Source organism: Pleurodeles waltl, chromosome 3_1, assembly GCF_031143425.1.
Source record: "Pleurodeles waltl isolate 20211129_DDA chromosome 3_1, aPleWal1.hap1.20221129, whole genome shotgun sequence".
Lineage (NCBI taxonomy): Eukaryota > Metazoa > Chordata > Amphibia > Caudata > Salamandridae > Pleurodeles > Pleurodeles waltl.
Genome location: NC_090440.1, coordinates 575,367,567 through 575,378,327, shown reverse-complemented (window position 1 = coordinate 575,378,327; position 10,761 = coordinate 575,367,567). Strand labels below are relative to the sequence as shown.

Genomic DNA, 10,761 nt, shown 5'->3' with positions numbered 1-10,761 from the left:
ATAGATCTTCCTGTGAAATATCCATTATTTTACAACAAACAAATCAAGACTATCAATAGCCCATAAATGATTTTGTATAGGAATCTAAAAATACTGAAACCTATTTGAACAAGAAAAGAAATTAGGTACTGTGTTTATAGGCACGATGTTTTACCTGAACATCCATTGGAGATGCCCATCTAAAGCTGTATGTAGTGTCTAATACTGTGGCCGTCAGGCACAATATAGTTTAAAATTGTGCTTAATATTATGTGTTTAAAATTGTGAACATGAAGGATCCAAACAAAAGTGTGCACAAGACAGACAGGGGCATGCCTTACATTCTGAGAGGTTTGCATTCCCAAAAGGCCTGCCTACAAGTGTAGACCAGAGAGGCCCATTGATGCATGCAACAATTTCGGATGACCTGTCCAAATAAGACCGAAAGGTTAATATTAGACTAGCATCATCCTCTTTTTTCAAGGAAAGAAGCTTTGACACATCCACAAGTCAATTTTTTTAAGTTTTATTGTTTTCAATTTGTGTATATCAAATAGTTATATTACTCAATTTCACAAAAACATCCCAGTAGAAACTGTAAAAGTATACATGACATATGGAAGCTCAAAAACAGTACAGTTTAAACTCAGCTCTTGCTTAGCATTTCCCCAGTAATTATCATGATTGTGTCCCATTTGTTCTCAGTTCGTATTTCCATTTTGAAGCAAGTGCAAATACTCTTTGTATAACTTTTCCTGGGTCTCATATAGTTTTTTCAGTTTTTTTGTTTGTCCTTTGCTGATTTCTTTACCCTCTGCATCATGAGTAGGAAACCCCTAAAAGAACAGGTAGATATTGACTCTTTTAATTAGTTCTGTTTACAATTAATAGAGGTACTTAAATTCGTAAGGTCTACAAAAACGGTGTCATTCACGTTTAATATCAACAGGGCTACACAACATCCACTTTGGACCTCAGGCACCAACAAAGATTTGATGAACAAGTTACCTACCTTTTTGCAGATTCCTCATCTTTACAATATCTCTAGAATGAATCTGGAGAATTCTTCCAGCAATGCCATAACACACTTGTAGTTGCATAGTATTACTTTGTGGTGACTCCACTCAGTCCTGGAAGTGACCGAGAGAAGCCACATACAAGCACCACCCCTGCGTGCACTGACCTTTGGTAAGTTCCTTGTGTCTTCTTCCTTCTGCATCTTCAGACAGGGAGCTGATACCCAATTTGTGAACTTTTTAGATAGTTATGAGCCCATTCTACAGGGGGGGGGGGGCAGCGGAGAACTGTTGAAGTGTCCAGCAGAAAGAGTGTTACGAAGAACAAGTTACTTACCTTCTTGTAACGCATTATCTGGTATATACTGTCCAGCTGCAGATTCCTTACCTTTGATTTTCCCAGACATCAGACTAGATCCGGAAACTTTTGCTGAACAATACCCCTTGCATGCGCCATTGGGTGGCTCCACTTGGCTCCGAGTGGCGTTGGCGCCAGCAGTGAAGATGCGCCAACCTAGATAGCCGTCACCCAGGCGTCAGTTACTTTTTCCACAACTTTCTAATCCAGAAGCGCACAGCCATGATAAGAACTGGCGCAAAGTGTATCAAAACTAGGGCCCTGAAAAATGGATCACTCTAACCCTAGTAACAAGTCCGCAGAGCAGGGAGGTATGGGTGGGTGTAAGGAATCTGCAGCTTGATTGAGTCTCTACCAGATAATGCGCTCTGATAGAGACTTCTAGCTGCAGATTCCTTACCTTTGATTAGAAACCCAAGCTATACCCTCCTGCCGGTGGGCTGCAAACACTCTCTTAAACTAAAAAGTCCTTTAAGACTGAATGGGTGAAACGCCCATCCCTGTGGACCTGACTGTCATGGCAGTAGTACTTTGAAAACATGTGCAATGACGCCGAAGCTGCTCCCTGGCAGATGTGCAGGACAGGGACACGAAGTGCTAGTGTTTTCCTTGGTGGAATGGACCCATAAGCCCTTTGGAGCCTGCTTTTTAGACAGGGTGTAGCAGATCTTGATATAGAGAACGCCCAGAGTGAAATGGTACGCTTCAGAATTGCCTGTTCCTTCTTTGCTCCCACATACTCTTCTGTGCAGTCAAGGTAGAACAACAATGCTCTTTCTGCGTCCAGCCAGTGGAGTTGCTCCTCTTCCGCAGAGGGATGTGGGGGAGCAAAGAAGGTGAGGCAAGGTGACAGTTTGATTCAGATGGAAAAGGGTCACTACCTTGGGAAGGAAAGAGGCACGGATGCATAACACCACTTTTTCTGGAAATACAGTGAGATATGGCGGTTTAGAAAGTAAGGCCTGTATCTCACTCACCCAGATGTTATTGCCACTAAGAAGGCAGTCTTGATGGTGAGCAGCCGGAGGGGACAATTGTGTAATGGCTCGAAAGGAGCGCACAAGGTATGTTAAAACCAAATTAAGATCCCACTGAGGCATTACAAAGGGCGTAGGAGGAAACATATTTGCAAGCCCTTTAAGAAATCTATTTACAATAGGGGATTTGAAAATAGGGGATTTGAAAAGAGAGGGTTGACCAGGCAGCCGCACAAAGGCTGATAGAGCAGAAAGATAGCCCTTCAGTGTCCCCAGAGAGGAACCCTGTTGGGCATAAGAATATCAGATAAAAAAGCAGAGAAAGGATCTATAGACTTCTCTGTACAATATTTTACAAATCTTTGCCAACAGCAGGTGTATATCGTTTTTGTGGAGGAAAGCCTGGCTGCCAAGATAACGTTACAGAGTTTGGGAAGAAGGTCGAAAGCTGTCAACTGCCGCCGATCAATCTCCGCGCATGAAGGCGCCAGATTCAGGTGGAGGACCCTCCCCTGCTGCTTCGAGAGAAGATCCTCCAGAAGGGACAACCTGATCAGAGGATCTATGTTCATTTTCAGAAGCTCGGGATGCCAGACTTTCTGTGCCCAATCCCGAGCCGCAAGGATTACTTGGGCCCTGTCGTTCTTGATCATCTTGAGAGCTCTAGGAAGGAGTGGTATGGCCGGAAAGGGGTGCAGGAGGCCTGAGCTCCACTCACAACGAAAAGCGTCCTCGAGCGAGTGCCATCTTGGAAACTCCAATGTGCCATGCTGTTGACATTGCGCGCTATCGTTGGAGGCGAATAGATCTAACCAAAGCTCTGTCCTCTGCTGAAAGAGGCCTTGCACTACCTCCAAGTGGAGACACCACTCGTGATCCACTAAGCTGAGTTTGGCCACCCTGGCGTTCAGAGAACCTGCCAGGTGTTGAATCACTAGGGTTATGCCCTGCTGTTTCAGCCATATCCAGAGACGCAGAGCCTCTTGACAAAGGGTCCACAACCCCATCCCATCCAGCTTGCTGCAGTACCACATGGAGGTGTTGTTGTCCGTGAACACCTGCACTAACTTTGCCTTGACAGAGGGAAGAAGTGCCTTCAATGCTTGTCAGATCGCCCTGAGCTCTAGCATGTTGATGTGGGGCCTGGATTCTGCCAGCGACCAGCTCCCTCTGATCTCCACCTTCTCCCAGATGGCTGCCCCATCCCAGGAGTGACACATCGGCCACTACTTTGAGATTTGGTTGGTGAAGGGAGAGGAGTCGGTCTCTGACCCAATCGTGGTTTGTTAATCACCGTTGCAGGTCTTTCGCAGTTCCCGCCAAGGTCTGCACCATACTGGAGAGATTTCCTTGATGCTGTGGCCACTGTAACTTCAGGTCCCACTGCAGAGCCCCCATATGCCATCTGGCATGTTTTATCAATAGAATGCAGGAGGACATGACGCCCAACAGCCTCAGAGTCATTCTCATTGAAATCCAGGACAAAGGCTGAAACATCAGTATCATAGCCTGAATATCCTTCAACCACCAGTCCTCGAGATTGGGGACGACTGAAACCCCTGATCTGTGTGGATGAGCTGCAACCACCGCCATCACCTTGGTGAATACCCAAGGGGCGCTGGTAGGCCAAAGGATAGCACAGTGAAATCAAAGTGCTTTTGGCCTACCTTGACCCGCAAGTAATGTCAATGGGCAGGCAGGACGGGAATGTGGGAGTAAGCATCCTGCAAGTCCAACCCACCATCCATTCCCCCGGGTCCAGGGTAGATAGAACCTGAGCCAGAGTGAGCATTTTAAACTTCTCCTTCTTGAGGAAGAGACTGAGGGACCAAATGTCAAGGATAGGGCGGAGGCCCTTGTCCTTTTTGGGCACCAGAAAGTAGTGTGAATAACAACCACAACCTACTTCTGGTACAGGGACCCTCTGTCGGAAGCTGGCCTGGTGTGTGGTGGACACCTATGGTGTTATCACCCTATACCAGGTCCAGGTATCCACTATTAGTGAAGTGTAGGCAGTGTCTAGGAAGCCAGGGCTCTCTAGAGGTAGCTGTGGATGACCAGCCAAGACTTATCTAGGAGACATAAAAAGCTATAGTCACGCAACACTATCACACATGAAAGAACCACAATAACAAGAACCACATGGTGTTACAAAAATAAAGGTACTTTATTGTGGTAACACCAATACTAGAATACTAATAGTCGGTCCCCCCAACTGGAGGTAAGTAAACACACTAATTATATACACAATATCAAAACAGCAACACAAAAACAACAAGCTGATAGAGACATCTAGTTGCAGATGTCTTGCCTTAGAATGGATAACCAAGCAATACCATCCCTGAGGTGGGTCTGCAAACTGAGATCACGCCAGAAAGTCCTTCAGGATTGAACAGGCAAAGTGCCCATGCCTACGGACATTACTGTCCAGGCAGTAGTGTTTGGTAAACGTGTGCATAGATGCCCATGTGGCCACCTGACAGATGTCCAGGACTGGAACTCTGTGTGGTAACACAGTGGCTGCAGCTTTAGCTCTGGTGGAATGAGCACACAAACCCTCCTTCTTAGCCAATGAGTTGCACATTTTTATAGAGTATGACCAATCTGGAGATGGTTCTCTTCTGCACTGCCAGACCTTTCTTTGAACCCACATAGCCAACAAAGAGCTGATCATCCACCTGGAACTCTTTAATACGATCAAGGTAGAACGCCAACGCTCTTTTTGGGGGTCAGCAGAGGAGTTTCTTCTCTTCCTTAAAAGGCCGCAGGGGTGCGTAAAAAGTAGGCAAGGTGATGGATTGGCCCACATGGAAGGGCGTGACCACTTTCGGTAGAAAGGAGGCCCGAATGCGAAGCACCAGTTTTTCAGGATAGATGGAAAGGTAGGGAGGCTTAGATGACAATGCCGACAGCTCAATCACCCTGCGGGCAGATGTTTTTTCAAATTGAGGAACCTGAGAGGACAATTGTTCGGAGGCTCAAATGGAGTGCACATCAGAAAAGCCCAAAACAAATTGAAGGCCTATTGGGGCATAAAGAATTGGGACGGAGTAAACATGAGTAAGGCCCTTAACGAACATATTTACAATAGGAAATTAAACAAGCATTTGCAATGCAATGGGTCTTGCATTTACTTGAGTTAAAGCTATTAGCGTTGTAAACTCCTAAACAGACTTTTCTTGCCACGTAATCTGAAAATTAAAACAGCTTCACATAAGCAAGTCGACGGCTGCCATGAGTGCAAAGCAAACACACAAAAGGAAACAGAAAATCGCTCACAGTGAAACGTATCGGCAAAAGCGCAATTATCCGATGTCATGCACAGTGCTCTACTACTGCCAGTGATATCATGCTGCCTACGGAATAAAGAGAAAAAATAGTGCAGAAACCACACGGAAAACATGGAGCCTCATATGTTTTCAGTAGTTGACGGTGAGCTCGAGGGGGGCTAAACACCGGAAAAGGCATGACCTATGAATGCCTTTCACTAATTAAATCAAGCTAATTTTAAAAGGCAAGCACACAAACCAACCAAAATGATGGGATTGATATGGGCGTGGTTAAAAGCCCACAAAGAGATTACACCAGGGACGGAGTGCTTTGCGCTTGACCCTAAAAAAAGAAGGTTGATCAGGCAACCATAAGAAAGCAGAAACTGCAGACAAATAACCTTGGAGAGAGCCCATAGTAGAGCCCTGCTGGGCAAATGACAGTATAAACAACATAACCTCAGATAGAGGGGCAGAAAGGTGGTCAACATACTTGTCCTACATTACAGACTTCGGGCGGAAGGTCAAAAGCTGTCAACTGCCGCCGCTCAATCTCCACACAAAAAGGTGGAGACTGGATAGGTTCAGGTGGAGAACCCTTCCCTGCTGCTGCAACAAAACATCCTCCGAAGGGGCAGTCTGATCGGAGGATCAGTGACCATGTTCAATAGCTGAAGATACCAGACTCTACGTGCCCAGTCCAGAGTCACAAGGACTACTTGGGCCCAAGTTGTGCTTGATCTTCCTATGAACTCTGGATAGAAGTGGTATGGGCGGAAAGAATTACAGGAGGCCTGAGCTCTATTCGGGTTCAGAAAGCGACGCCTAGAGAGTGCCGCCTTGGAAACTCCAACGCACAATACTGCTGCAATTGTGGGTTCTCTGAGGAGCTGAACAGATCTAACCAGGGGTCTCCTTACTGCTGAAGGAGACCCTGCACCACGCCTGGATGAATGAACCATCATTTGTAGAGCATGACATTTACCACTACAGGCATCACAGGGCTCTATTAAGCAAAGCAGAGGAAACAATAAGAAAAAATTTAGAACAGGCCTATGAAAAACACCTGAGAAACCACTCTACAGTCCCTTCAATTATTTAGGGAAAATACAAGTTTTTAGATCTTTCTGATACTGGACAAATTCCTATTGGCCCTACATTCAGCCAGAAAACGTTTCCACAGCTGAGTGGCTCTGATCCTAAAAGACCTCCCCTTTTTTCTAGGCTTCCTATATTTTGCATCTGAATCAGGTTTGCTGTGGATGAGGGGATGTTCCCTGCTTGCTATAAAAGTCAAACCTCTTTGGTAGGAATGTTAGTCCAGTTCCATTAACTGCCCTGTGGACTATGCAGAGTTTGAGTTTAAGTTTATATTATTAGTTAATAAAAACCATAAAAAGGACAATGAAAACTACAAAAAAATAATTTTAAAAAAGCAACTGGTCAGACTATGGTCAAAACAATAAAAACATTTATCCCCAATACCTTCTTTTAAGCGAATCAACTGACATATATAACTAGGTGTATAAACAAACCAATTGTGAGTTTGAGCAAATTACAAATGCAAAATGACTCACCCCAGGTCAGTCACAATCTACCACAAATAAAATGCAGATCTGTCCAATAGTCAGCTCTAAAATATTTATAGGCCAAGGCCATATGCAAGATTACACTAAATTGATTCTAACATACCAGATAGACCTCATGATGTACAGAATTATGCCAAGGAGACATATTACTCCATCTTCTTAGGAGGCAAGATGTCAAAAATAGTTGAACTTTAAATAAACCCTAATCAAAGCATTCCTGCACTGGCCCATCCTCAATTTTCAATTACAAGCAATTGTAATCTGCAAAGATAGGCAAAAGGTGCATTTCATTCCATCTACATAAAAACAAGGACTAGTTAAGCTTTGAATGATTAGGCCTTATCAAGTATCCCGCCACTGACTCATCTTCAATTTTTAATACTGGCAAATAAAATGTGCAAAGTTAAACAAAAGTGCATGTCGTTCCTTCTGCATAAAGAAGGCATGTGCCAAAGCAGCTGACATTTTAACAATGTAACCCTTATCCTACTGCCAAAACAATAACCCAACTCAATTTTCCATGTTGAAGCCTTCGCTAAAAGGTATAATGTGCAAAAAATGCTTACTAATTTGGCCTTATGAGAGCCCAATATTGGTACATTCATAAATAAATGTAATACGCAAAGTAGAGCAGTAAAGTGCATATCATTCCATTAACATAGAAACCAGTTGTTGAAGTATTTAACTGTTCCACCCATTATTATTTGTCAACATGCCAGCCCAACTCCTGTACTCAATGCTAGTATCTTCCCTAACATATATAGGCCCTCATTATGTCATTGGCGGTAAAAAACGCCTACTGCCGCGGTGATGGCCGCCATAATACTGTCACTGCGGCTACCATCCGTCCGCCATACCATAATCACTGCCGGACTTCCACCACAAGAAGGGCGGAAATCTGGCAGTGATCAGACTTTCGGATGGTGGTAAGCTGGCCCTGCTACCAGCAGCACCGCCACGCCAGTTGAATGCTGCCAGCTGCATCATAACCTGTGATACGGCCTGGTGGTGTTCTACTGGCGGGCGTTGCTGGTGGTAGCAGCGCCCCTTCTAGTTCCCTGCTGGAAGATCACCTAGAAGAAGGTAAGTTGGGTTTCCGAAAGGGGAGGGGAGTGGAGGGTGTTGTGTGTGTCTGGTTGTGTGCATGAATGTGTGTGTGTGTGCATGAATGCGTCTGTGTGTGTAGTGTTGTTTGCGTGGGTGTATGAATGTGTGTGAATGCTTGTAAGAATGGTAAAGTGAGTGCGTGTCTGCATGTCAGTGTGAATGTGTGTAAGAATGTGTGCTAGCATGACTGCATGTATGCCTGTATGAATGCGTGTATGCCAGTATGAGTGAGTGGGTGTATGCGTGGTGCGTGTCTGCAGATGTGTGCTTGTATGGGGTGGTGAGAGGATCTGAAGGGGGAGTGAGAGAATCGGAAGGGGGAGGAGTTTGGATGGAGAGAGGTTGGGGGCGCCAGGTGGGTGTGGCGGTATGTACCGCCAGCCTGATGGCAGTACTGCCGCCAAATTACCACTCACCGCTGGGGTCATAATGAGCCCCATAGTGTGCTGAAGATGCATGTTATTCACAAGTCCATATATCAGAGCTAATGGTAGACAAATTTCAAAGGTGGTTAACAATTAGGCACAGAATACCTTATCAACATATCCTGTTATTAGTCCAATTTCAGTCTTCGTTAAAGATTTGTTGAAGCAGCAAGTGAAGTGAAACTTTCTAGAAACTGGGCCAGCCGGATAGTCAACATTTCATTCCTTGGATCAAATGACTCAATGAGGACTGGTCCACGGGCTCTGATCCCCAATGCATTAAATTCCTTTTTCAATAGTTTTCTTCTCTGGTTAACCAGAGCTGGGCATACACCGACAACATGCGGCAACGTTTCCACAGCCAGGTGGCATTCCTGATTCCCTCTTTGAGTATCCTTCTTCCATTTAGGTAGGAAATCTAACATTGGAGAATCTCCAAGTCTTAACCTTAAAAAACTCTGCTTTATTTTCAAGGAATAGGGGGCAGCCAAAATGGGTGATTCTTCATATGCTTTATAAGATTTTAGAACTAGTCACCCATGTGACCGCTTGCATAATTCATCCCTTTCTTCTGTTCAGCTTTGGAGCTTAATTGATTTATTAACTGCTTTTCTAAAAGCCGGACCAGACATATTGCAGTATCACAGGTTGCCCAAATCCAGCTGTTTTATGGGAGTTTTTTTTTCCAAATGATTCTTATAATTACCAATGCCCCTCTCAAGATTAATTTATCGCCATACTAGATTTGCTAGCGTTCCTTCTGGGGATTGCCGCAACTTACAACAACATTTTATAAATACTGCAGGTCTGGTAAGCAACTGTCTTACTAGTGAAAATTTCAGTCTGACTTGGGCAGGTGAAGTCGACCTGGGTAACAGGAAGGCTTGCTTATATAGTTTTACCATTAGATTATCCAGAAGAGTACTCTCCGCACCTCTCATTATTTCTGTGCCATAGGAAAGTGTGGGTAATAATTTAGCTCTCATGACTGATGCCAACAGATTGAGGGTATGCCCATGAATAGATCTTTCTAATGTTTCAAAGGCATGGTTGAGGGCCTGAGCTGTATCCTTTATCACTTCCTTATGAGGTGCATACTTGACCCCTAAATATGTATGTATGGCCGTTTCCTCAATTAGCTTTCCATTTAGGTGCCACTTATGCTGGTTGGAGGGTCTATGATTAAGAGCGATCACTTTTTTTTTTGCTTTGATTTATTTCCAGATCATTGGTCTTAGTAAACCCTCCTAGACTGCTCAATAATGTTTGTAAACCTATTCTGGAATTGCTAAGCAACAGCAGGTCATCTGCATACAACATGTTGGACAGTTGACGACCGCCAAGGGTAAGTGGATCTGCTAACTGACTGTCCAGGGCTGTAGAAATGTCTGCAATATATAGATTAAAAAGAAGTGGTGCTAAAACACAGCTTTGTTTTAGGCCAGATGTTGTTTTAACTGCCTTGGACAGGTAGGAACCCTCCCAAGCTTAATTTTTACAGAAGTATCAGAATAAAATAGTCTAATGGCATTCACGATATTCAACGGCAGCCCCCATCACTGTAATTTGGCCAATAGGTTGCCCTGGGGTACACAGTCAAAGGCAGCTTTAAAATCAACAAAGCACACGCAGAGGGGGCCCAGTTACCTTTGCTGTACTAACTGTCAAACCCAACGCCAGAAGATTAGTTATGTGCCTTGATTCTTGATAAAGCCAGTTTGATTAATGGGTAATCTGCCATTATCTATGGCCGATGACTCTAGATCTTGCAATAGGCACATGGAGAAATGCTTAGAAACCACATCCAAAAGTGCAATTAACCGATAGTTACATGGCGAAGAGGTCATGCCTCCCTTGTAAATAGGATGAATTATTGATCCCTTCCAACTAGCTGGAATAATGCCAGTTAACAACATTTGGTTAAACATTGCTGCGGGGAAGTTTGGCCATCTTGCCGTCGATTATTTAAACAATGCTTGAGGTAACCCTTTAGGGCTGGGTGCACAATCAGATCGTGATTTTCCAACGATCTTAATTATTT

At 44.3% G+C, this 10,761-nt stretch overlaps 1 protein-coding gene across 2 annotated transcripts in view; it reads right to left on the bottom strand.

Annotated features, from left to right (window-relative positions):
• Window positions 1–489: 489 nt before the first annotated feature.
• The window catches only part of CARS1 (cysteinyl-tRNA synthetase 1), a 344,636-nt gene continuing 334,364 nt past the window's right edge, over window positions 490–10,761 (bottom strand). For both annotated transcript variants that reach the window (XM_069223014.1, XM_069223013.1), the window contains one exon: window positions 490–815. In XM_069223014.1, the coding sequence (XP_069079115.1) occupies window positions 681–815 (135 nt within the window). In that variant the 3' untranslated portion in view covers window positions 490–680. The remainder of the gene's footprint in view (window positions 816–10,761) is intronic.